General features: G+C 46.5%; 1 protein-coding gene across 3 annotated transcripts in view; it reads left to right on the top strand.

Annotated features, from left to right (window-relative positions):
* LARGE1 (LARGE xylosyl- and glucuronyltransferase 1) overlaps window positions 1-27757 on the top strand; it is a 494394-nt gene that overhangs the window by 122172 nt on the left and 344465 nt on the right. For 2 of the 3 annotated variants that reach the window (XM_033117375.1, XM_033117374.1), the window contains exon 2: window positions 6158-6345. In XM_033117375.1, coding sequence (XP_032973266.1) covers window positions 6240-6345 — 106 coding nt within the window. In that variant the 5' untranslated portion in view covers window positions 6158-6239. Of the gene's footprint in view, window positions 1-6157; window positions 6346-11556; window positions 11686-27757 lie in introns of those variants that run through there. The other variant, XM_033117376.1, reaches the window with a different exon arrangement.

Genomic DNA, 27757 nt, shown 5'->3' on the forward strand with positions numbered 1-27757 from the left:
GATATATAATTTATTTCATGGGACATTCTTTTTTTAAAGAACAAAAATGGTTCTTTTACAAAGAGGAGTAATATATTGAAAACTGCACCATTTATAATAACAAATAAAGCACAATTTACTTTTTTCCCTTGGTAGATGTTAGGATGTTATTTCCTTTTTAATACTTCTCTCTTTACAAATATACATGCTTTGAGGCAGGAGCAGGGCACACCCATATGCTAGTTCCTTCTCCCGCTTTGTTATGAATTGAATGTACCCCCCAAATGTCCGTATGTTGAATCCTAACCCCCCCAGGAGATGGTATTTGGAGACAGGCCTTTGGGAGGTGACAAGGTCATGAGGGTGGAACCATCATGAATGAGATGAGTGCCTTTATGTAAAAGGGGCCCCAGAGAGCTCCCTCACCTTTTCTGCCATGTGAGAACACAGCAAAAAGATGGCTATCTCTGAACCAGAAAACAAGGTCCTCATCAGACCTGGAATCTGCCGGCACTGTGATCTGAGCTTCCCAGCCTCCAGGACTGTGAGAAATACATGTTCCTTGTTTAAGCCCCCCAGTCTGTGGAATTTTTGTTATAGCAGCCCGAATGGACTAAGATACCCTTCTGTCTGCTTTGTGGATATCACAGCCAGGACGCCGCAGTGCCTATGCTATCCTTAGGATTTGATTGGTCAAGCAGCTACAATTCAAGTAATTCCTTTTAACGTTGTTAATATTGCTACAGCATCTCACGTTCCTGCGTAATCCTACTTTGGACCTCATTTGATCTCCCTCAATCCTTGCCGCAACCTTCGTGCTTGGGCTTTTACAAAAAAAGATGGGAGCCTCCAGGATGTTGAATGACTGGCTAAGATCCCTCAGCCGACGTGCAGAGCCCAGGGCCTGACTTCCCTATCTTCTCTAAATGCTGTGAGGCCCACGTGAAATACGGCGTGCCTTAGAGTTTGTTTTTAATCTAACAGAAACAAGATGGGCAACACTCTCAGGCTGCCGGGCGCATATCCTAATGGCGGGTTATGTGAACTAGGTGGTTGAAGACTGGACTGGAGACCCTAGTGAGGCCTCTGCCTCTTGATCTGGGACATCACAGTGGTTCTGAGGGCAAAAGGGCATGTTTCCATAAAGTAAGAGAATTTGACTTTCTGTCGGGATCAAGACAAACTTAAGTTGGCGGGAATGGTGTTTGTTCCAAAGCATGTTGCATGTGGCTTTTACTCTTGTAGTTCACATGATCAATTTTGAAACAGTGCCTTCGAGGCCAAATGCCATTCTCCAAATGAAAAGAAGGAATCAGGAACGTCCGTTTGAGCGTCTAAAGGATCCCATGCAGGAGCGAGATGCTTTGGGGCCTGATGTGCAGAGAAGAGAGGGAGGGAGGAAGTAGCTTCTAGAGGGTCGCTCCAGGCCCAGCGGGAGAGGCCAGTGCCTCCTGTGTGTTCCTCCCCATGGAGCAGAGGAAGGAGAGAAGGTACTAAAGTGAACTGTGCAAGTGACCTCCAGCGTAACAAAGAGTGTCTGAGGAACCCGGGATTGCTGCAGGAACCTACTTGAGGCGTTGTGAGGATTTGTTTCTCCTGTTACAGGTGTCGTACAGTCAGACAGCTGGTTGGCAGAGTTGAGTTACTGAAACAGTACTAGAGTGACAGCAAGACCCCTGATGGCCGAGGCTCTCTCAGCACCTTCATTCATTCATTTGTTCATTCAGTCAAGGAACGCCTCCTGTGTGCCTGGGTGTGCACTGAACATACAGCAGTCATAGTTTCTGCCCAAGGGGAAGATTGAAATCTGGTAGGTGAGGAAGCCGTGAACCAAGTAATCAAATGACTGTATAATTCTAAAATGTGATGAGTACCTGAAGGAAACGGCCAGAGTATGGGGGCGGATAAAGTGAAGCGGATCGGGGGGGGGGGGGGAATACGCAGGCACAGGCCCTTCTGAGAAGCCCTCAGTCAAGCACAGAGCAGAGGGATCGGCAGTCCAGGCAGAGGGAACACACTTGCAAAGGACCTGCGGCGTGTTCCAGGAGTGGAAGGGCCAGGGTGGCTGGAATAGAGCAGAATGAAAGCAAGAGTGATCAGAGATGAGGCCCTAGAAGTACTTGGAAGTCAAGCCATGTAGACCTTGTAAGGCGTGGCAAAGGGTTTAGGGTTTAAGAGCCGAGGGGAAACATGAATACTTTCGTGTATGATCTGAGTTAGGAGGCTCCTGCAGTAGGTACAAGCATGAGATCGTGGTGGCTTGGGTTCACATAGTGGCAGTAAAACTGGATGTATTATTGGAGAGAGTACATGTTTTAGAGGTAAAAATGGCAGGATTTGAGGATGCGTGGACTTGACATGATGCGGGGGGGACTGGAGTGCATGTTACTGTTGGAGAGTTCTGTACAGTCACGTGCCACGTCACGTCACCACAAATAATGATGGTAGCAAAGCTAACGTCTGTTGTTGGTCCTGCGGTAGGGTCTGTGTTATAAGCTCAGTGAAGGCCAGTTCTTCGCCTTCTTAGGAACTGGGACATCTCTTTGCAAGAAAGATTCGCTAGAGACTAGGGCAACAGAGCGTGACTGACATTGGATTCAGCCAATCTTCTAGTTACAGTCTGTGGCCCAACTCTCTTCTATGCCCATGGGATCAGCTTGGGATCCTGAGTGACTGACTCTGACTCAGAAGGGTTTTGGCTATTGGGTTCCTTAGACGCTTTTTGGAGGTTTCTTAGATTTTTATTCCCTCTTTATGTGCAATGTTTCTAGACAATCCACTTCTGACTGGAATGTTTCAAATGGGAACCAGCCACCCCTGCACGGTATATCCCCAGTTAGGATCCTGCAGCTGGTAACTCAGCACACCTAGCACGTAAATTAAAACTAACATATGTATAAGACTGTCGGAACTGAGATATTTTGAGTGACAAGCAATGTAATAAGAAGATGTGACAAGCTTTTAAATATTCGAAATTACAAAAGCCATGCATACTCCTTGTATAAGAGTTAGGAAACAAAATATATTCATGTGATTGAAATGACCCCTGTTCTATACCCAGAGATAACGTTCAATGCTTTTTTCCTATCTGTAATTATGGAGAGATTTGTATATGTACATACAGTTTACTATTCTGGACTGAAGGATACTTCAGTTACATTCTGTGTTCAGCTTTGAATCCTGCTCTTGTGGCTTAACAGATCATGATAATTTTTCTGGCTCATACAGTGATCTTTATAAATGTGATGGTTGTGGGTTAAGACAAATGGGAGAAGACAGATGGGAGTCGATAGACGTTCAGGAGGAGAAACTGGATGTTGGATTTGAGGGAGAGGGCATAAGAGATGGCTCTTAGACCCTCTGGGTTCACAGGTAGGACAGTCTCCCTTTCCCCACGCAAGGGCAGGTTAGAGTATGATTTTCTTAGGTCTTTTGCACATGTTTGGGATGTAAATTTCCAGGTCACCTTCACTTTCTTCCTTCCTTTCTTCTTGTGTTGATTCCTGTATTGATTTATTGACTTCCTGGAATAATTTCTGATCAAAATTGAGATTTTTGTTTACATTTTTTTTTTAAGTGCACTGAGGTATCATTTAAAAGTCAAATCCATGAAGGGTTATTTTTTTTTACCTGCTCAGTTTAATTTCAGGTCCCAACGTTGTCATAAAATGCAAACCACACTAGACTCTGTTTTAAAACTTTGTGCAAATTGTGCCAGTTAAAATGAACTTATGCAGATGGAGAGAGGAAAAGGAGGGAGGAAAATCAGTGTTTTAAACAGTTTTTTAAAATGTTATTTAAATGTAGATGCCACTTGAGTTCAGCTCCATATATATATATTCCTGCTTTCCTGTAAAGTCTAAATTCATCTACAGTTTTCCAATTATATTTCTGTCTTTTGTACTTTTTTTTTTTTTTTTTTTTGGAATGCAAGCAAGCAGGGGTAATATAGTTGACCCTGGGAATGAAAATAGTCATAAACTTCAATATGAAGGATTGAAGTTAGATCAAAAGGCAAAGGCTCCCTGGATAGTTGTTAGAATCAATTACTTAGGGAAAGCAGAGCCTAAGGTGCCTCTGCCATAGGTGTGTGTAACCCACGGCCCGTTAATTAATCTTTCTAGGCCTTAGTTTTCTCATCCATAAAATGGGGGTGAAAAATAGGTTATTTTGAGAATTAAACAAGCAAAACACATAGAAAGGTGCTTCATACATAATAAGTGTTACTGTTTGTTGTCTTTACTATTATGGTAAATGAACTGTAAAAAAAAAGGTGACTTTAATCTGGTGGTACATCCCGAAGGAGAATTGAGTAGGTCGTTCCTTCCGGTTTAAATCCCCCATTTGGAAGTCAGTCAATACCTGTTTGTTGAGATCTGTTTTCTACTAAACTCTGTGGGGCTGGACAGTGGCGGTGGAGAGAGAGAAAAACAAAAGCAAGGCTGCTCAGGAAAAGGGGGATCACCCTGCCATGTGCCTGATCAGTCATTGCTAGTCCCTTAGCCAAAGATTCTCTCATTTAAGCCTCTAAACCACCCTCCCAGAGGGTGTGGCTTCACTGCGTAAATGCACAAAATGAAGCTTACCCAGAGATGGGGACTTGCGACGGTCACAGCTAGTTAAGTGTGGCGTGTGGATTTGAATCTGGATCTGTCTGGCTGCATAGCCTTCTTCCCCCAACCTTCTCTCTTTCTAAGCGTCTCCATGATTCTCATTCTTAGTGACTAGCAGAGTTTGTTTATATGGTTTCTTTCCTATCCTTCAGAATGAAAAACTTCCCTAGAGGGGCACTTTTCTCAAATCAACAGTCTTCGTTTAAAGGGATTTTGCTTTTTTTTTTTTTTTTTTTGGCTTTACTTTCTTGTGCACACCCTCCAGCCCTGTGGTCTCGCATCTGTTTCAAAAGAGGGCCATTTAGAAAAGTGTCAAGAGTGGTTGCAGAAGAAAGCCTGGCGTTGACAGTTGAGATTGTCGCCATTAGGTGTTTATTGCTGGCAACTGGCTGAACACAAACTCCTGAAGCTTGAGAGGGTCGCCTTTGGTTAGAATCTGATTCCATTTATTTGTTCAGAAGACCGTTATCAGACACCTGCAGATGACAGGCAGTGTGCTAAGTCTGAGGGAACGTCACGTGAATCCCTCCAACCGCCTGTCTTCTGGAAACACCAAGGCTGGTGGGGAAGGGAGACAGTTCGACTAGACCATTGTCATCCGTAGTTTAAGGGTGACAGCAAAGGGCAGGACCCATTGTGGGAATATCCGACGGGACACGCAAACTAGCTGTTTCATATACACCCATTCCTGGTTCACCATCTCCCGCTTCTCTCAACACGTCTCAGCCAGTCATCTGTGTGGTGTAAAGGTTGCCCTCCGCAGACCACTTATAGATCATCTCTATGCTCCTCCCCATTCTTTGCCCATTTTAATTGTTTCCATGCTTTTCTGGAATCTTCCATTTTAAATGTGAAAGCGATTAAGGCAGTCCCTGTTGAGTGTTTTTAGGTGTTCAGCTGTGATTGAGATGTAGTCTCCTGCAGATGATGTGGTGGCCTATCCAGCCTCCTTTCCTTTGAGTGTGTTGCCAGTGAGCCCGCATGCCTGGAACGCGGGCACTGTTCTGCCATCTTGACAGCCCGTGGATCCGTCAGCAGCTTCATTGTCTTTCCACAGAGGTTCCTCCAAATCTCAGCCCTCACATTCTTGGAGTTCCTGGGAATGTTTCATGTTGGCGTCTCTTGTTAGACTGTGCTCTCTGAAGCCAACTCTTGCACTAGGCTTTCAAAGCACATCACCTGCTTAGTGCTCGATACACAGAGTGTGCTAACTAAATGCTCCTGTAATAGTATGTTAGTTCAAGCTTTAAAACTAAACTATAAAATGTGTGCGTGCATATGTGCGTGTGTGTGTGTGTGTCTCTGTGTGTGTGTGTACATTTGAGAGAGAGAAAGAGAGAGAGATACACCTTATAGTTTTTACCATCCTTTATTTATTTTTTAAAGAACTGTCTCAGTTCTGATGGACTGCAAAATTGCAGCATCCTCTCTTGGGATAAAAAAGGTTCGCAGAAAATCATAGATGAGCCAAACTACATTCAGGATCTACAGGCTATTTCTCTTCTGCTATTTGCATCCATCTACAGTGCCAACACTCAGCCTTCCCCTCTGCTCTTCCTTTCCAGAAAGTATTATGAGGGTAGCCGAGGACTCCGTGCTCCGGGCAGAGAAACGGCGCTGGGAATAGAGATTGCCACCTCTGAGAGGATGCTGGGGATCTGTAGAGGGAGACGGAAATTCCTGGCTGTCTCGTTGACTCTTCTCTGCATCCCAGCCGTCACCTGGCTTTACTTATTTGCCGGGAGCTATGAAGGTAAGAAGGATACTTTCCCAATGTGAGAGGGAAGGAGGGAAGGAAGAACTCCAGCTTTCCAATGTCCCGGGGAGAACTCCAAGTCATCTAACCCCAGCTTGTCACTGTGTAAAGCAATGGCATAGTGGTGCCCAGTCGCAGGAAAAGACATGCTTACGCTTCCACAGGAGCTGGAGGGAGTCAGTAATGTAAGAAGAAAAAAGATAAACGTGAAAGCAAAATCCGGTGCCCGTGGACGCTGCGGCATGGTGGAGGTTACACAAATGTTAAATACCAGCTTTGCAAACCAAGCACTGTGTTGATACGGGGAAAAGGTTGCACCCCCGAGGGATTACTTAGCTCTTCATGGAGCCAGACGTTTCATTCATTCTTCCATTTATTCATTCATTTATTCACACACATTCAACATTTTGTTGTTATTTTTGTTGCGGCTGTTATTTAACATCGAAGGTAAAGCAGGTGCCCATACGCCCGTCAGTCGGGCATACGGTGATGATGGGTCTCGACCTTCACAGTGCAGTGGAGGAGACAGACAGGTGAACGCATGATTGCTGCACACGGTGACGCATGGCATGAGGAGGCAAGCCCAGGGTGCTGTGGGGGGTGGGCTGGCTATGACAGATGCTCAAGCGGTCGTCCTGATGGGCCAAGCACAGGAAGGCAACAGAGGAGGTGCCCTCCGCAAACAAATCAAAACAAATGCTAATCCATACTGCTCTCCAGAAATCGGTAGGCAAGACAAGACTTGCATTTTTCCAGCCAGCAGTTGTAAATGCATTTGCGTGTCAAAGGTGGTTTTCTGAGCTTTGGGGCCGGAAGGAATGGCAGTGTTGACGAACACACTTTTTTTATTTTTTATTTTTCATTTACCCCCACACTTGAGTTAAGAAAAATGAACTCAAATGAAAAGCCATCTCAAAGAAGTCACTACTGTGTTTTTAAACATTTTCTTTATGCATAATTTTATTGACAGCTCAAGGCTATCTTTTAATTAGGAGTTCCACTTCACTTTCTGAGATTGGCCCCAAGTGAGCTGGATTGAATATAAACGAGATGGAACTATGTGCCTGCATGGCAGGGAAGGGCCAAGTGCAACACCCCTGTCACTTTCCTGCCCGGTACATCTCTGGAGTAGTGGAGCTTTCATCTGCACAGCTAGACAGAGTATATTATGCCACGGTGCTGTGGATGGTTAGTGTTTGGCAAAGGGATGGTGGGAGAAAGGTGAGTTGGTGTTGATCCTAGAAGAGATACAAGGAAGCATTCTCCTAGGGGTGATGGAAGAGCCCTCATGAAAGAAAGCCAAGGGCACCCAATGCTAATCCAGGTCTAACACATTAAAACATTGACTTTGACAGTATAACTGGACTGATAGTGGTAATAATAATAGTAGTAGTAATAATAATAATAATAATAATAATACCAACAACAACAGTAATGACGTTGATGACAATATGAACTAGTATTCTGAGCATTTCTACCTGCCAGGCATTGTCATAAGGACTTTATACATGTTAACTGTTTCTCCACAATAGGTAGTAGGTACAGCGAGGAGAGGGAAGCAGATAAGCTTCAGTGATCTGCCCACAGCCCCAAAGCCAGTCAAGATGGGGCCTGAATTCTTGGACTCGAGGGCTGGAGTGTTGAGCACAGTACCAGGTTGTAGCCTGAGACTTCAGTGAGGTAGCAGACTTAGGCAAGGGGCTTGAAAAGGGGTCCCATGACCTTTCTGGGTGCCGGTGATGGAAGTTGTAGAATTTTGACGTGTGCTTATTGATAGAAACCCATCCCCAAGTGATTCTGGCAAGAAGGGGGCTTGGGGGCTAATAAAACTAGGAAGTTCACAGGTGGGAGAGGCTTCAGGTAAGCTTGGATCCAGGGGCACAGGTGATGTTTCTATAATTCAGTTTCTCCCCATCCCTTTGCTCTACTTTTCTTTGCTGGGGTCTCTTTCAGGGTTGCTTTTTCTATACATGAGGAGCCTTAGCTTTTAACTAATCCTCACCAGTGCCTGTTGAAAGAGTTTATCCTCTCCTAGGGCCCCAGGATTGCCTCTGGTTGGATTCCCTCTGGTCACCCCTGGTCTGGAGACCAGTCCCTGTGATTGGGGGAGGCTGCTGAGGGCCGGCCTGAGCCTTGTGCCTGTTTTTGGTCATAGGGTAGAGAGGAGTTCCCTGAAACACATGGAGTAAGTTTGGGGGTGGTATGGCCCCCCCAAAGTTAAATGGTACGGTTTCCCAGGGGAGAGACTAGAAGTTGATCTGGGCTGTGGAGAATTCATAACTGGCTGTGCTTAGTGATGGGTTGATGCCAATTTGAAGGCTGCTTTCCAGCATCATGCTCTCCGGCCCAGTCCTGGCTGATGGAGAGACTGTGATCTGTGCCTGAATGATTTCATGAGACTGGCAGATAGATTCTAGGAAACGGAGGACCGAGAAAATACTCTATAGCAGCATGCACAGACTCTGGGTAGGTACTTTGTCTAGCAACGTGATGCTTAACACTAAATCCTAGCCTTGGGACCCACTCACCAACTGCATTAAATAGGGGCAGGGGGATGTGGGTGTGTTAACAGAAGTATTCTAGCCAGAATGATAAAGGTGACAGATTTCTTTTACTGGGTATCAGTTAGTCCACAGCTGGCCCACTGCGTTTTTTTCCCTAGACGCCACACTTTCAGAACAGTCTGGACAAGTCAGCACCCCCTTAGAAGCATCTAGATGAATGCCAATGCCAATTCAAACCTTGTTCCGTTAGAAATCGTGGAAGGAATCGGGGCTGTTTACACTGGAGGAGCAGAGGCTGCAGGCATACCTGATCAGCTTCAGCAAACAGTCAAAGGGTGGTCACCGGACAGAGAGATTAGGCTTCCTCTGATGGCCCCGGAAGCTATGGAGGGACGTGGCAGGGAGCCAGAGGTCAAGCTTATCATAATGAGGATCCGTCTGTCCAGTGCTGGAATAAGCTGCTCTGGGAGGTAGTGAAATACTGGACACGAGAGAGATGCAAACAGAAGGGCAGCGTGAGGGGAGGGAGGGGAGCATTGGGGGCAATTGGACAGGAAGACCTGCTCACCTCCTGACCCAGAGATCCCAGGACTCTAGAAAAGGCTGCATATTTATCAGGAGACAAAGGCCACCATGGAGCATGGAGTTCCTGCCAGTTGCCGCAGACGTCAGGGCACTTCCAGAAAGGCCTGTGGAGACATTCTTCTCTGTAGTTAAACACAACTTTGCAATCCATTTATTGACACCCTTGAGTTTTCTGTTTCAACGCAGGTGGAGCCATAAATAAGGTACAGAGTTGCTGTCTGCTTTCTTGGAAATGCTGTTCATACTTTACGTGGGTCTATTTATTTTTCAACCCTGTTTAATTTCAGTGGATCTCCTGAGAACAGCGCCTAGAATTCTCACTGAGATACAGACGCTCTCAGCATCAGTTTTTGGACTTAGATTACCTGCAGCTGCACGTATGTTGAGAGAGGACCGATGGGGTCAGGTGTCTCAGGCCCTAAAATTAGCCAGAGTAGCTGGGTGATGTGGGGCGCGACCACCCCTCTTTCTAGAAGTTCATCTCCTACGTGAAATGACGTTGTAAAAATGAAGCCCACCGAAGGGGGCACTGACGTTCTGCAAGGTTATGATTCAAAGCATCTGATGTGAGTGAGTTGGAGATGGCCAGAATCTTCTCCAATTAAGGGAAATATGATAGGAAGAGAGAATGGACTTGTGATTTCTTCCTGGCTGTGGATCCAGGATCAAGGCATAAAAGCGATGGGAACGTGGGCCTTTTCTCAAGGTGAGAAAGAACGCCTGTTCTAACATTAGATTTACCAGGTGTTGGAGTCCACCATCTGGGAAAGTGATGAGATGCCCCCATTCCCGGAACTGTTTGTCAAAGACCACGTGAACTTTATTAGTTAACAATGCTCATCAGGGGATGTTTTGTTGGTATTTGAACACCCCAGTTCTTTGTTTCTTCCTGTGGGCACCGCCCTTCCTCGCAGCAAACATCTTTCATGACTGTGGTGACAGAGCCAGGAGGGCAGTTTCCAGGCTCTCGGCCTCACGTGGAAAGGTGCTCACTCGGGTAGTAAATGGCCATCAACTGTGATTGGATGGCCATCAGCTGTGGCTATTTGGCCGTCAGCTGTAACCAGTGAGCCATTGGCCACCAATATAACTGCAGTGGCTACGCTAGCAGAAAATGGGGGCTAGCAAGAAGGTGGTGGCTGAGCTGGCAAGTGCGGATTGCAGTTAGCAGGGCGGAGTGCGGTTAGCAAGGAGACGGTTGGTTGGCAGAAAAGCGGACACCAGGTCGCACGTCGTGTGAATCCAGACTCCAGTGAGACTATAGTGGTGTGACTCCCCTACCGATGGCTCCGTGGGCGTTCCTTTTTGGCCTAGCCACATCCTGGTTGCTTATGTGGGGAGCAAGGCCCCACAGGCCGCCCCGCATGACAATGGCCATATTCAATGTCCTTTTCCCCTAATTTGGAAATGTCTGGGACAGCCCTCACCAAGTGATAGTTTGCTTGTTTGGGGTCTTTCTAGCCATTTCCCCATGAGTTTCTTGAGACCAGAGACTCTGTTATCCATCTCTACCCTCCAGTGCCCGAGCATCGCTCTTAGTGGGTCCTTAGGACCTGCCGACTGGAAAGGTATTGAGGGGAGCAGGAAGCACTGGTAGGCAAGGCCCCCTGGTGCTCTGAGCATCTGTGCTTTTGAGACTCCAGGTGAGGGCGCTGGGAGCCCCACCTTCCCCGGGGTGTGATGTTACTTCTGGGACTTGAGTAATTCTGCTCAAGCACACCTCCATGTGCATTAGATCATGCTATAATTTGCTATCGGAATCACTTTTTGTCATGGGCATGGGGGTGTGGCTCTGCCTTTTCTGCCCACCAAGGAGGTGGGGTTCAGCTGTGCCTGAATTAGCAGCCCGTGGAAAAAGGGTGCTTTTCAGATGTGAGGAAAATTGTTCACACACGCTGCCCTCCCGATCATTTATTAGCAGCTCTGTGCCGAAGCTCAGAGCTAGGAGCTTCTCGTGGTCAGGGAGGCAGGCCAGGGAGGGGGTGGGGCTTCCTTCACAGCAACTGTCTTCAGAGGGTACAGAGTCCTACACATTTAAAACCAGTGTCACGGGGAGGCACAGGTTATTAACTTCTGAACTACTTCAGCCCGCCCCCACGTGTTGTCATTCCACTGGTGGTGCCGTTCTTACCACCACAAACTCTGCCTGGAGTGAGTGGTTTGAGAGCCTTCACGATAAATTTCAACAGGAAGAAATGGGGTCCTGGTAACGGACCATTTTGAAGAGCGCAGTAAGCACCAAAGAGTTGTAAGTTAACGCGTTTTCTTTGCTTTATTGTGATGGAGGGTCACGGGGCACGTGAACAGTGAAATAGGGGCATTGAGTGGTCTTTTCTCCACGTAGAGCTTGTCCAAACATGAGTGATTTCCCAGCTTTGCGTGCCCTTCCCCACTCCTCAGCCCAGAGGCTGAACTGGGAGTCGTGTGAATTCAGACTGTTCCACGGCGCTAGTGAACAGTTTGCTGAAGGTTTCAGTGCGTCCCGAGGCTAAGCTCGGGGGCCGCTTTGATACCTTCCTGCCCATGGCCCAAATGTATCCCTTAATAAGGATATTATGGGGTATAAGAACACAGGATGCTGAATGCAAAATGAAATGGAAAGTGTAATATACAAGTTCTGAATAGTTTTTAATAGATCCGAAATGAAGGGCTTTCCTAGCCTCTGATTAACAACTGTTAGGCTGAGCCTAAGCACAGGCCTCCAGAGGACGAGATGTGAGAGGGAGGGGCTGGAAATGGTGCCCAAGCCGCAGGGCACAGTGGGGCTGCATGTGCCTGCGGCTCTTACTTTGGGCCATAAAGAGTCTCTCCTGAAGGTCTTGGAATCTGAGAGGGAAGTTGAAACCTATCACAATTTTATTTGGTTGTGAGACGGTTGCTTAGGTGACCTCTGCTTTTCTTACATCCAGCTTTTGATCTTAAAACTAATGTCGGTAGTCCTGCCAGGGTGGAGAAAATGGCCCTGGTGTATCAGTTGGCAGAGTCTCCTGGGGGAGTTCGTGGCAGGAGTCTTGGATGAGGTGCCAGGAAAGCTGGTTTCTACTAATCCCAGCAGCTACCTTGTATGAGTTTGCTGTGGCTGCTGTAACAAATGACCACAAATTCAGTGGCTTAATTAACACAGATTAATTATCTTAATAGTTCTCGTGGTCAGAAGTCTAAAATCAGTCTCATCGGGTTAAAGCCAAGAAGTTGGCAGGGCTGGGTCCTCTTTTTTAGCTTCTAGAGGCCGCCTGCTTTCCTTGGCTTAGGCCCCTTCCTCTGTCTCCGAGGTCGGAAGTGGAGCCTCTTCAAATTACTTTTTCTGATTCTGACTTCTGCTTCTGTCATCGCCTCTCCTCCCCTGACTGTGACCCTTCTGCCTCCCTCTCCTAAGGGCCCTTGTGATGACACTGGGACCACCTTGATAATCCAGGACAATTGTCTCATCTCAGAATCCTTCCTTGCATCTGCCCAGTCCCTTTTGCTACATAAGGTAACATATTCACAGGTAGTGGGCATTAGGACATGGTCGTATTTGGGGGAGCCCTTATTTGGTGCTCCACACCTCTCCCCGTCCCCCAGTCCTATTCTCCTTCATCCCCGCTATCCTGTTCTTGCTTTAGAGATAACGCAAATTGTACCATCTTGGTTCTTATATGGGCATCTTCTCCTCTCTAGGAGTGTTGGGTTCTCGGATTTTAATTTGATGTGTAAATATCCAGCAGGACTTACCGCTCATGAAAAAGGCATTGTACTCAGATGTATTGGTCTGTTCAAACAATTTTAGACCCTAATACTTTGTCTCAAGTAGGTGTCTAATCAATAACCCTTGATAGGTTAAGGTTTTCTGAGAAGAAAGGCCCACGACTTCCGCTCTTTGAGGGTTCTGGTCTTCAAGTGATTTCATCTTATTTATTTATTTTTATTTATTTATTTATTTGTTTATTTATTTATTTATTATTTCAGACACCAATTTAACAAAACTGGGGGGATTTCATTCAGAAAGACTATTGATAGTTGAGTAGGTGTATTAAGTTAATGTGTTTTCTTTGCTTTCTTGTGATAGGGGAATCACAGAGTGTGCACAGTGAAATAGGGGCGTTGGGTGGTCTTAATTAAAGATAGCTATTTGTATAACTACTTCAGAATACTTTTTGGTGTGTTATCCCGTAAACTTGAGCATACTCCAAGACCCATCTGCTCTCCTCAGCCAAAGAGAAATGGGCATACATTTACACACAAGACGCGTAGGAGAATGTTCACATCAGTGTTATTTGTAATAGCGCCAAACAGGAAACTACGGAACTATCCATCCACAACAAAATAAACAAATAACTACTGGCATATTTATATAGTGAAGTACTACGGAGCGATGAAAATGAATATTCTCACAGAGTGTTAAGCAAAGGAAGGTAGATACAAGAGTACGTACTGTGTGATGCCACTTATATAATTATAAAAACAAGAACAATTAATCTAGTGGTAGAGACTGGGTCAGGGCCCAAGGAAGACTCTGGAGTGCTGGGAAAATTTATTTTATAACCTGTGTGAGAATTAGATGGGTGTGTGCACTTTGTGACAATTCAAGGTTTATCACTTGTGATCATTTTTCTGCATGTTATTTTTTTTTTTAAATCTATGCAAATCTTGGTAGTTAAGTAAGCACCTGAATTTGAAGACATTTTTTGCATTCTTTTCAGATGAGAGGAGTTTTATCAACCTTTGGGATTTTTGAATCTATGTCACTGTTTAACTTTGAAATTCAAATGATTTTTAAGCATGAAACTTTTCATTTGGGATAGATGTTGAACATTTCTGTTTAACCACATTTCCTTTTTTCCTTCCTGATACATTTCACCAGTTGGACACATATTCCCCTTGTGAGGGTCTGATCACAGCATTGACTTCAAGATCTGAAATTAGCTCATAGAACCCAAACTCTGAAAGATTGTTTCCATCAATTTGAAACATGACCAGTATAGGCATACCTCAGAGATATTGCAGATTTGAATTCAGACCCCCGTACCCCAGTACACCAATAAAGTGTCACAATACTCATGTTGCTGGTGGAGGGTCTTGCCTTCAATGTGCACAAAAAAAAAAAAAAAAAAGGCAATATCTGTGAAGCACAATAAAATAAGGTATGCCTATGTTCGTACCAGAACTCTAGCAATGGCATAACTCCAATTAATATTAAAACAATATTATTTCTGGATATGGACACCAAGCCACATTCAATAAATGTTCCCATCTTCATTAGTCAACAAACATGCACCTTCATAAATTCTGTGTGCCTGGAAAAGAAAGAAGACTTTGGTATTGTACTGTAGATGATATGGAAACACAGAAAGGCTGTGTTCTGTTTAGCAATAGGTTCTGTTTATAGCTTGTCAAACAGAATTTGGCTGCCTCTGGCCTGCAGTTGTATTGGGCGAGGCCTGCCCACTGCTTTTACCATTTTTGAAATTATTATTATTATTAGTTAAAAATTGGGAGATTATGCATAAAAATCAGGATTTCTGGCTTTCCTTAGGAAAATGGAATGTTCTAGCAAACCAGACCCTCATATCATCGTAGCAGTCATTAGCTGGAGCTGAGTAGTAGCTGTCCCTTTGCAGAGTGCATGGCCACGCGCTCTGGTTTGTCACAGTCCATCCTTCATTGTTGGTTCCTGTGTCATTCCATGCTCTGTTGTTTTACGCAAGAGCTGAACTGAGAAAAAGGAACTTCTGGCATTTGCTTAGTTGTTTGTTGATCTTGTCTGGCTCAGTTAGACTTTGATTGGCTTACTCTCTGCCATGTGTTAGGCTGGGGATTTTACCAAAAAGAGCTCATTTATTCCTCCAAACAACTTCACACTTATCCCACTTTATAGATGAGGAAACTGAGGCTCAGGGATGTTGAGCTCTTTCTCCAAAGTCACCCAGCCAGTAAGTAAGGGAGTCAGCATTCAAATCAAGGCCTCTCCTGAAGAGACCCTGCATACCAACGACATCTCTCTACAACTTGCATATGCATGGTATGATCAAAAAATACGGTGAATGTCTAAATTAAATAAAATTTATTACAGTAAAAGACACATTGCCGTTAATAACCCTCAAAGAAAAAATTCCCTCGCTTCAAACATACTTATCCCATCGATCTTACCACTTTCTGAAGCACTTCTGGAAGTCCTCTTTCATGAGTGTCTTTAGTTACACTGTCGTGGCTGCCTCGATGTCCTGAATCATTTTGACTTTGGGGAAGAGCCAGACGTCACATGGTGCCAGATCTGGTAAATAAGGTGGATGAGGACACACTGATATTGCCGTATACCAGAAGCAATGTGTGACATGGAGCATTGTTATGATGGAGGATGATTTACGGCACACTTCAAAACGTACCTTCTCTCAACCGTAGCTCACACCCAACTGACTGCACCGAACAAGTTGAAAGTTGTCACACACTGTTACTAAGGTTCGACACGCTGCTTCTCATATCGGAGATCCCTGCCTTTCTGCTGGATGGCAATTGGCAGGAGCATTCATTGTATTTTTTCATCACACCTCATATTGAAACAACTGGTAGATGACATTTCAAAGTCAACTTGCTCAGATTCTAGATAAGGACAAGACAAATCCCCAGACAAGGGAAAAGGGGCCATCTTGGATGAGAATGCAAATCATGTTCTGTGGCTAGCAGGATTATTATAAGCCAATATAAGCAGAAAATTTGATTAGCCTTTTAATGCAATTTGCATTTTGTTTGTGCCAGAGACTCATGCAATTAAGAGCAGGAATGGACGTTAGGCATCATTTAGGCAGGCTTAAGCTTAAGCAGATAAAACCTTTGAAAACTACACAAGGACGTGATCTAGGACAAGGGCTGATGAATGGCGGGTAACACTATTTAAGTCACAGTGACAACAGACAAGTTACTTAACATCCCTGCAGGTCAGTTTCTTATCCAATGAAAAGGGGACTATCATATGTAGCTCATACACTTGTTATAAAGTACTTGTTACAGAATGGTAGTCATTCAATAAATGTTAGTCTACTTCTCATATTTTCCTAGGGTGTTTTAAGGTCATCCTGGGAGGGATGCAAAACAGTACTCACCTGGTTTAAATAAGGCCACGTCGGGAAACTGAGGCCTAGAGAACTGGCAGGACTAATCTCACAGCCTCAGCCAGTGGTGTAATTGGAACCCCACCCAGAATGTCTGTATCACCGCCTGGTTCACTGCTGGTTGTTGACTTCGTTAACCATTTTTAGTCAAGATCAAAGATGCATGTCACATTTGTTCATTTCTGTCCATCCTATTTCCAGACATTTGCAACACACCCTTTAGAAAGCTGGGGGCAGGGGTGGGGAGGAGGAGACTGAGGTACACTGTCGCTATGGTCATAAGTGTACCTGCAGCCAATTGTGGACCCAGTGGCCATGTTTGGAGAAAATTAAATCATTTCACTTAGATGACCTGTTGTAAGAACTTAAGAGTAACGAAAAGGAAAGGATCATCCTCTGACCCAAAGTTGAATCACTTCTCTAACAGATTTGTCTGATGGGACAGTGGCTGAGTTAGCACATCTGGTTCTTATTCCCAAACCTCCCCTTAAATGCTGTGGGTCCTTAGCTGAGGAACTTAACCTCTCTGAGCCCACATTGCTCCAGAATTGGTGGTGCTGTCCCTCATTGGAACGGGATTTTGTGCCGATGAAAAGGAGTCCATTGTGCCTAGCATAGAGGAGGTTCACAGAGTCATTTTGTGTTCGGCTGCATTTAATATGCTCTCTGAATCAAAAACTCCTTCAAGGAGTCAATGTGAGTGTGTGAGGAAGAACCCTGAGGGTGCAGGCTTCCTTTTCTTTTTATCCTGTTTCCCTGAAAATAAGAGCTGGCTGGACCATCAGTTCTAATGCGTCTTTTGGAGCAAAAATTAATGTAAGACCCAGTCTTATTTTACTATAATATAAGACTGGCTCTTTTATAACATTAACATAACATAACATACAATATAAATACTGGGTCTTATATTAATTTTTGCTCCAAAAGACGCATTAGAGCTGATGGTCCAGCTAGGTCTTACGTTCGGGGAAACACGGTAGATAGGACTTTAGATAATGCACATTTGTCATTTTTGCTCCAGCAGAGGGCACTCCATGCCCCGTGTCCTACCAATCCGTGAATTCTCACTGTGGAGCACAGCCAGTGTTCAGAACCTTTGTAGTGACAGCCGGAACGTGAAGCCTGTCCATTGCACCAGTTGGTAGTGGTTTCGATAAGGTAGCATGGTATTGATCATGAACTTTCTCGTACATATTTAAATAATCCTCCCACAACCCCATGAAGGGAGGGAAGGTATCCATTTGCGTGTCCCCTCGTGTGGAGTTCACTTCCTGGTGGAGGGAGAGAGACAGAGAGACAGAGAGAACTAACAAATTCATACTACGGTGGACATAAACGGTACCAAGAGAAATAAAGCAGTGTGAGATGACAGTGCAAGTGGTGGGGGAGAGGCTTGATGAGAAGTGCGGAGCGAAAGTGCTCTCTTAACAGGGTGGTCTACACAGGTTCCTCTCTGAGACAGGTGGGGTCAGGAGGAAAAGCATTTCAGGCAGAGGGAATGGCAGGAAGGGAGAGTGCTTGGTGCTTTCCTAGAACAGCAAGGAGAAACCGTGGCTGGAGAAAGAAGCGGGAGAAGGGGGCCTGGTGGACGCAGTCATGAAAGGTAGGCAGGGGCTCACCCCACAGGACCGGAATGTGAATCTGGAACCCTGTGTTCTGACTTCTTCATCCTTGGGAAGACAATTCCTTGCAGTCTGGTCTTGCCTTTGCCACTAATAGAAGAAGAACCTGAGCGAGTGTTTCCTTCTCCTGCCAGTAAGGAGGTCACCTAGATCTCTCGTTTAAGAATCACCTGGGGCCCTGAGGAAACATAAAATTCCCAGGGCTGAGCCCAGATCTGCTAAATGGGATTCTGTGGGGGAGGTGCGGCTGGTGTCTGTATTTTTAACAAGTGCCTCAGGCGATCCTTTCTCTTCTGGCAAATGTGGGGTGTTTGACCTGGATAAAGTGAGGATCGTAATGGGCTCCAGGTCTTGGACTCATCAGTGGTCAGGTTGGTGGGGACGCGCTGATTGAGGACACTGCTGTTTGTCCTACACAGCAGCCTGGTTTTGGACTTCATATCCTTGGACACATGAGTCCTCACATCACGTCTCCGAGGGAGGCACTATCCTCAGCCACCATGTTGTTTGTGCTCCTGACAGTCGCTTCTTGTGTCACATCGCACCTCATTGACACAACTTCCCTCCTTCTCAGAGTTGTGTAGGCTAAGCAGATGGCGCGCGTTGCTTAGCAAAGTGCCGCATACACTGTGGTGGCTAGTAGTCACTGTGTTTTCCACACGCTCGCCTTTCTGTAGTCATCATGAAATCAGTAGTCTTTTTAATTTTTAAAAAGAAGTTTTTATGCAAGTATAGTGGACTACAGTATTCTATTAGTGTCAGGTGTACAACATAGTGATTCAACATTTATATATCGTATGGTATGTTCACCACGATAAGTGTAGTACCCATCCATCACTGCAAAGTCACTACACTGGTATTGATTATGTCCCCTACGCTGTACATTATGTCCCCATGGCTCATGTAGTCTATCCTGGGACGCTTGTACCTTTTATTCCCCTTCACCTTTTTCACTCATCCTCCTACCTACCTCCCCTCTGACAACCCTCAGTTCTCTGTATCTGCGAGTCTGCTTCTGGTTTTCGTTATTTTAGATTCCACATATAAGGGAGATCGTGTGGCATTTGTCTTTCTCTGCCTGACTTATTTCACTGAGCATAATGCCCTCTAGGTCCATCTATGCAGTTGCAAGTGGCAAGATTTCGTTTCCTTTTTATGGCTGAGTACTGTTCCATTGTATACATGTACCACATCTTCTTTGCCCAGTCACCTAACAGTGGACACTTAAGTTTCCATGTCTTGGCCATTGTAAATAATGCTGCATCGAACAAAGGGGTGCATATATCTTTTAAAACGAGTGTTTTCGTATTCTTCATTAACTACTCTGTGGAGCATTTAAATCCTTAACTGGTATTAACTCATTTGTGCCTCAGCACTGTTGTATATGTGTGTGCTCACATTCCCATGAAACAGATGACGAAATCAAAGCACCAGAAAGTTCAATAATTTGCTCTAGGGTCCAGAGCTAATAAGTGGTAGCGCTAAGATTTAACCCAGGCAGTCATGTTCCTATGATCTCTCCAAGGGTCTCTTTACCTCTGAAACCGACATGATTCTAGATCTTTCTCTTTTCTATGTAAGGTCCCTTCCTCCTGCTTTACTCTCCGTGGAAACTGGGAAAAGTTGGTCATTTTTATGGGTGAATGACCCTTCCCATAGGTCTTGGACGATGTACTAGATCAAAACTTCTTCAGGCTGAGTGGGCTCAGTTATGTTAACCTTTCTTACTTTTCAAACCAGAGGTTTTCCTCGCTTGCCTCTTGGGCTCATCTGCCAGTTGCCTCTGCGCTGTTGTTGATGGTTGGATCCAGCCGTCGGGCACAGATAAGGGTCACCCTGTTCTGAGAAGTACAGATAAGTGGGCCCTCTGCCTTTCCCTTCCCAGAAGCCATACCTGTGATTTATGCTTCCCAGAATGCAGTGCCTGGCTTGCTCCAGAGAGATTTGGGGCAGTCGGGCTTCCTGAACTTCTTAAAGCAGTAGTCACAAAGTGAACATAGGCACACCTCCCTGCCTAGATTGGCAGGGTGCATGCGGGAACCTGTGCTGAGGCGGCAATGAGTGAGACAGGTCTAGAGAGAGAAAAGCATCTCACCCACAGCTTAATTTTATGTTTTGGATAAACACTCCAAGGTGAGTGGCGTGAAGGGGCGGATAAGCAAGGATCTCTGAGTGTGAGTATTTACGAAATTTTTATATTTTGCTCTCACCAGTCTCACTTAATAGAGTCCTGCTCAGACGTCTCTCCGGCGAACAGAGAGGAGTCTGCTTTTCCCTTTGGTCTGCCGCTCTGCCCCACGTAGTCGCTGCGTTGCTTTATAGATGCTCCCATGACAGGTAGTAATCAGAGACCCTCGAATGGCATGTCGTCTCTGCCTCCTCCCTTGTTCAGTACCCAGGTGAAAGGAGCTGGGCCCTTTCGGGCTTTGGGGCAGTTCCTGCCATCCATTCTCACTGGAGGATGGTGAACATTCACACTGGCCATCAGTTGCTGTATGTACTGTTCTAAGCACTGGCATTTACTTTGCACACCGGCTGGGTCCTCTCGTCATCCCCGTTTTATGGATCAAGTGTAGGATGTTGAGTCACTTACCCTGGGTCACAGAGCCAGTCCGTGCAGACCCAGCCTGTCTGGCGCAGAGCCCATCCACTGCCCCTTGCTTGCCTCCCTGCCCTGTTTTCCCTTTCCTTCCATCATCATCAGGAGCATGTATGTAATTCTTCCTCTGTGCTGAGCACTGGGCCCGTCCCTGGGGAACGGAGGTGGTCGTGATATTTTCCTGGGCGTGGGGATGGCATCGAGATACAGAAGTCACAAAGTGCTGCTGGTCCTGTGAGGACACAGGGTACCCTGCACAGAGGGGTCCTGCATGGGCCCGAGGTCAGAAAAAGGCTTCGTGAGGAAAGTGAGCCCGGAGCTAAGTCTTGAAAGGGCAGAGTGTCCTGGGGCCCCACGAGAGAGCACTTTGCCGTTTGGGAAGACACAGAGGAGTGAAACGGGCGGCGCAAGAGGGAACTAGGAATGCCTCCCATGTGCGCTAAGCATCACCGTGGCCTGTCAGAGAGCAGTGTCCATCCCCTAAGGGGAGGACAGCAAGTCGGGGTAGAAGGGACACCGGCTTTGCAGTCAGAAAGCTCTGGGTCGGAATCCTGGCTGTGCCACTCAGCAGCTGTGTGACCACGGGCACGCCTCTTACCTTTTCTAAGCCTCAGTCTTCTTGTGTATAAATGGGAACAACACTTTGCATATAGATGTCATCCGAGGTCTAAGTGTGATTTATGGAGGCAACTGACACATATTGGGCTCTCGGTAAATTGCAGCTACTTGTTTTATTACTTTTATTTTTGATGAGGTCATTTATTGATAAACTTCAAATCAGTAATTGCAAATAAAATGTGGTATAAAAAATCTCTCCGGACACGTACTTGTTGCCCATGAAATATAAAGCAAAGGCTGAAATTGCACGCAATTGGACTGGACTCGTTGCCAGCAGGTCACAATGGGAAAAGGCACAAAATGAGGACAGAGGTCGGTTAAGTGGGTTGCACAGGGGCCCTCAGCTCCTAGGTGGCAGAGCTCCCTTCCTCATTGGATCTCTACGGTCGCTCTGTGAGTCAATCTGAGCGAACATTAGCGTTCTAAATTGAGACCCAGGGAAGCCGAACATTTTGCTCAAGTCATTCAATCATCGGTGCCTAGAATGGACTTCATCACCAAATAGCCGTGACACAAGTCACGGACTCTGTTTCCTAATCTGTAAAATGGGGGTGATAACACCTGCCCTGACTACCTCAAAAAGTTGTTGTGGGCATCAGATGGATGAAGGCGTAAACGTTCTCTCCATGAAGGAGAAAACGACGAAATACGAAAGGTTAGCTGGCCTGACAAAGGACAGGTGGAATTTCATTTACCAGCACATCGTTTTCCAGGGTTCCCCTATTGACTCCTTCCACATTTTCTAGAAATATGGATCCTGTCTGGAAAGAAGAAGCTATTTGTGATCCACAGAAGAATGTAAGATAGAAGTCAGAAAGCAGAAATGCCTCTGCCTTCTGAGTACAGCCGAGATCTGCGGGGTGGAGCTGGAGGCACTTAGCTCCATAGGAGAATCTCTGGATTTATTACATGTGCCATTGTCTCATCCAGGGGGTAGCTTCTGAGCCTGACCTCACACCATCGCTCCCCCAGCTCCTCCCCACCCTTCAACACCCAGCGGAACACCACACTGCCCACCCTTTTCTTCCCAGCCCTGGGTGCTTACTCTTTCTTTGTGGTCCACCTGCCTGAGCCAGACCTTTAGAACCACGGTCTGCTGTCGCGTTTTGTACTTCCTCCCTCACTTATTCACTTGGGAAAAATTCATGGAGGACCGACTATGTCTTAGGCACACTTTTTGGGTACTCTAGAAACACGTGGTCCTCACGGAGCTTATAGTCTCCTGGAGTAATAGAAAGTAAGGAAATGTACCCATACATAAGATGATGTACCCGTAAATAAGATAATGGCACTGCTCAAAGCAGGTAGGGTGTGCCATTTTGGATAGGGTGGTAAGGGGAGGACTTGGAGGCAGTGACATTTGAGTGGAGACCTGAAGCATAATTATGAGCCAGTGGTGTGGGGAGCACACCCAGCTAAAGACATACGGGGAACAGCTCTGGCTGGGAAGGGCGTGGTATGTTCCAGAAGAGCTAATGGAGGCCGAAGTGTCAGCCGTGGAATGAGCAGCAGGATACGTGGTCTGAGATGAAGTTGGGGACTTAGGCACCTGGTGGACAGGCCACCAGAAGGAGTTTGGATTCTCTTAAAGAGCCGTGAGAAGACATCAAACGCTTGGGGCTAGGCTAACAGCATGGTGGGGTGTATTCATTTCCTATTGCTGTTGTAACAAACGACCACGACCATAGTGACTTCAAACAACAGATTTGTTCTCAGTTTTGGAGGTCAGAAGTCTAAACGCAGTCTCACTGGGCTAACGTCAAGGTGTGGGCAGGGCTGCTTTCTTCTGGGGGCTCCAGGGAGCATCTGTTCCCTTACCCTGTCCAGGTGCTGGAGGCCACCTGCATTCCTCGGGTCTTGGCCCCTTCCTCCATCTCCACAGCCAGAGATCACATCATTCCAGCTTCTGCTTCCATCATTACGTCTCCTCTCTGACTCTGACCCTCCTGCCTCCCTCTTACAGGGACCCTTGTGATTACACCAGGCCCCCTGGATAATCCAGGATAATCATACTTTCTCATGGTCCTTCATTTAATCACATCTGCAAGCTTCCTTACGGGAACATAGTCACAGATCCCAGGGATTAGGACATGACATCGTTGGGAAATGTGACTAAGCCAACCACACCAGGTTTATATTTCTGAACAGTCAATCTGGCATCTGTATAATGATCTGAAGGGACAAGAATTTAGGCCTGGCCTCCAGCTAGATGGCTAATGTTGTCAACCAGGTGAGTTGACCTGAACTAATGGTGGCATTGGAGATGAAGCAGAAGCAGCCATCTGAGGAGAGGTTTTGGGTACAAATTCCAGGTCTTGGTGATGCTTTGGTTGGGAAAGTAAGAGAAGGAAAGAATCAAAGATGACTCCCAGGTATTAACCTGCATGAAAGTGCCTGGTGGAGAAGCCTGGAGAAAGAGCAGATGTGGGGCAAGTGACCTATGGCTGATTTGGGACATACTGATAGCAGAATAAAGATCTGACAGTGAGTGCCCCCAATCTGCTCACACCTGGGTGTTGGGACCCACGAACCAGGGACACCCAGAGTGAGGTGAGCTAGGACGCCAGTGTCAATAATCTTTGCTAGGAGAAACACATTGCGTGGAAAGAAAAATGGGGATGGCTTTTTTCATGTCCAGTGTGAAGTAGACACTATAATTTACTTCTAGCGTAAAGAAAGGTGTGGTTGAAATCAAGCTGGCGTGCCGTGCCGCAGGTGGCTTTATGAGTCATTAGGTGTGTTAGGGCGGAGAGAGCGTGGGTTCTTACATGAGGAGACCTGGGCTCTGAGTCGGACTGTGCCGCTCGCCAGCTCCATAACCTTGGAGCAGTTCTTTGACCTCGCTGACCCTCAATTCCTCATCAGTCCTGAGGGAGCGGATGTAACAGTGAAATGAGCTAATAGGCGACAGGAGCCCTGCACGCTGTTCAGTAAGTGTGGGCCTCCTTTAAGGGAAAGGGAGGGAAAGAATCACGACCCCGTCTGCAATGATAATAATTAATATTTATTGAACACTCACTGTAGGCTGTGCCCTGTTCTCAGCTTCACGCAGATTAACTCGTTCCATCCTCACAGCCACCTGAAGTTGATCCTGTGATTATCCCCACTTACAGGTGAGGAAATGGGAGGTACAGAGAGATTAAATTACTTGTCCACGGTCACTCTACTTGAAAGGAGCGGAGGTGGGAGTCAGGAGCCTGCCGTGGGGCCCCAGGGCCCATGCTTTTAATCGCTGCACTGTCTTGTCTTGGCATGTAGAGGGGAACCATCCTTATCCCCTTCTCACAGATGAGACCGAGGCACCAGGATATTAAATGCTCCACAAAACACAGCGGGTCGGTGGCAATGGGCACATTTCTCATTTGTGGATGCTTAAATGCTGGGACTCTCAGCCCAGTGGGAGGAGCTCATCGTCCTGAACAGAGGCTCCATCTGGAGGGGTGTGTCAGGGATCCAGGCTCAGATTCTCTTCCTTGACTCGAGCCCTCCTTCTGGCCCTGGGTTTTGGAAAGGTTCGCTTGTTTGCAAGATTGTCACAGGACCTCAGCGCTCTTTTCTCCCCTCCAGCTGCAGTTCCAGCTGCTCTCGCTGTGCCGCCTGGGCATCCCTGTCCCCTGACAGCCCCTCTCACGGGCTCTCCCCCTGCCCCGGCCCTAATGAGGAATTGCAGTTCCGGGGGTGGGTGGAGTGTGCCCGTGCTTCCACCAGAATAACGCTGCTCTGAGGATGCCAAGTCCAGTGGGCTTGGGTGTACAGGCGGGCTCAGCATTTTTGCACTTGGCACCAGCACACTGGTGACTTTCAGAAGGTCTCCGTTCCACTGGCGATGCTTGCAGCGAACCCCCGGTGACTAACATTTGATGGTTCCGTTCCTGGGTTTTGTGTAGATATTTAGGTTCCTATCAGCTTGTAACTGCCTGGAAAACTCAGACTGGCTTTTGTGCCTCTTTTAAATCCCCTACTGTGTGTTGCACACTGTGGGAGTGATTTAATAGCTGAGATGGTGGGCCTATCTAGCAGCTCCTTTTTAAATTTGTCCTTTTTAACCTGCCTAGGGAGGCATGTTAGGACATGATAATATCAATTTTTTTTAAAGTATAGGTGAGCTGCAGTATTGTCAAGACTGTAATCTAATTAAGATCCAGGCAAAGAGGCCTCAGCACTTGTAATGCTACAGCATTTATTTCAAACGTGTGTACTTTCGTCTTCCTGTGTGCTGGTTATTATATACCCTCACAGTTATGTTTGTTCATCAGACACATTTGGGTGATGATTTGTCTTGTATGGATCCCAAACTAGTTTCCTTCATATTAGAAGGTTTTCATCTACTTAATGAAATGGTTCCAGTTCATTCCGTGACCCACGGGGGCAAACACTGCCCTGCACAAGGCCTGCCTTTCTGGGTTTCTCCTATGCCAGTTCTACATTTCCTAAACCCTTAGCCTCAGATGTCGGATGGTGTGGGATCTGGGGAGTTGGGAATCCTGAGCTGCTTAGAGAAGAAAATTCACCCAGAGTGAGGATTAGCAGGGAGTGGGGGAGGGGATATCCCTTGTGCTCCCACACCCCCTTTTAATGACCACCTTTGAGAAAGATCCGAATACTTTGAGCAGGTAAGACCTGTGCAGATGAGACCTGCACCACCCGTGATGTGTTCGCACATTTCTTCACGGATGCTGAGGTTTCCTCTGAGTGGCCAGCTGACTTTGGAGCCTCTATTTCCTACTCTCCTGTTTTCCTGTTAGATGTTGGAGCAAGTTTCTATTAAGTACCCAGTATATGTTTGATACTGGTCTAGAGTCTGGGAAAGACACAAATAAGGTTAAACCATGGTCTCTGTCCTCAAGAAAAATTCTTTTGTTGGGCTTAGGTGATAATGATCTTTCTCCATGTGGTCCTTCCCTGAGAATAACGGATCTGTGGAGGAAACCAGGAGATGAGGTGAGAGAGACAGTATTTAATGAGTGAGGGAGGTTACAGGCTGGTAGGAAGCGAGAATTAGGCCTAAGAAGAGCAGTCTCTTTTGAGATGACTCCCAGTTGCAATCCAAAATAATGACTGTGACAGAAGTCTGTATGCCTGTGGTTGGGTGTCCCAAAGGAAGGACACATAACCAGCCGCCTGGGGATGTCAAGGGAAGCTTCGCGATGGTGCCTCTTGGGCTGTGTGTTGAAGGAGTAGGTCCTGGAGAGTGGAGTTGGAAGGCCACACCTGGGCTTTCGTTGCTTGGGATCCCGAGATTGGGTGGTCTGCCTATCCACTGAGATCATCCAGTGATACCAAATGTGGGCTTTGAAGTCGGCATGTGTCCCCAGGTAGGACAGATGGTCTTAGTAGGAAAAGCACCAAGTGCTTCTGAAACCGTGTGGTGTCATGTGTCACCTTGGCTCGCAGGTTTCCGTATTAACTTCTGAGTCTGCAGGAATCCTGCCTTCATCCATTCAAGGGTATTTGTGAGGCGTTCCCATCCCTTCCCCCACCTCCCTCTACGCCCCCATCTTCAGCCCTCAGTGATTCTGTATTAATAGCAGCGATTAAGCTGCCTCATCTTGTCAGGGAGGAGATATTAATCTTCATCAGGCTCAGGGAGGAGCTGAATTTTTTTTCGGCTCTTCCTTTCCTTCCCCTTTTCCCCCCATTGAGCTCAGTGGCTGCTCCACCGGCTGGGAAGCTCTGTAATCTGCTTCTGCAAATGCATTTCAGGGGGTCACTTCTCTGTCTCCCTCCCTTAGCCTCCCTGCGTCCAAGCATCGCACAGTATAATTGAAGACCACTGTCACGAGATGGAGGGAAGGGGAAAAGGCCACCTCGGATGGAAACTCCCAGCTTCATTGTCCTCACTGCTGCTAAGGAAATGAGAGCAGGGCAGTACCACCACTGGAAGCTGTAGGCTTTTCAGTTTATGAAATCCTGTTCAGCCTTTGGAGAAGTACGCTAATACCCAAGTGCCTTTTTCATGCTATGTTTCTGTGATTAGCTGGGAGCTGAGGATGCTGGTTGCCAGGGGCTGGAGGCGGGGAGGCTGAGGACCAGTCAGAGAATTCAGATGGAGAGGAGCTTTTTCCCAAAGCTCAGCATCTCAGGCTGTTGTGCTTTGTGAACCGACTGCCAATAATAGCTTATTGTGTGAGAGCCTATTATGTGCCAAACACTGTGCCAGTGCAGTAAATGATACATATTGTCTCATTTAATCCTCACCAACAAAGTTGCCGGAAGTGTATTGTTATTCCATTTTTCAGATGAGGAAACTGAGGCCTGGGCAGTTAGGTTGCAAGGCAAGCAGGGAGGGAACCTAGTTCCACCCTAGGTTTCTTGACTCCTCTCATGCTCTGTCCACCTAGGGGGACTATATAATTTCTTGTCCAAACTAGAACACTATAAAGAAGGAAGGAG

The sequence above is a fragment of the Rhinolophus ferrumequinum genome, chromosome 10, assembly GCF_004115265.2.
Source record: "Rhinolophus ferrumequinum isolate MPI-CBG mRhiFer1 chromosome 10, mRhiFer1_v1.p, whole genome shotgun sequence".
Lineage (NCBI taxonomy): Eukaryota > Metazoa > Chordata > Mammalia > Chiroptera > Rhinolophidae > Rhinolophus > Rhinolophus ferrumequinum.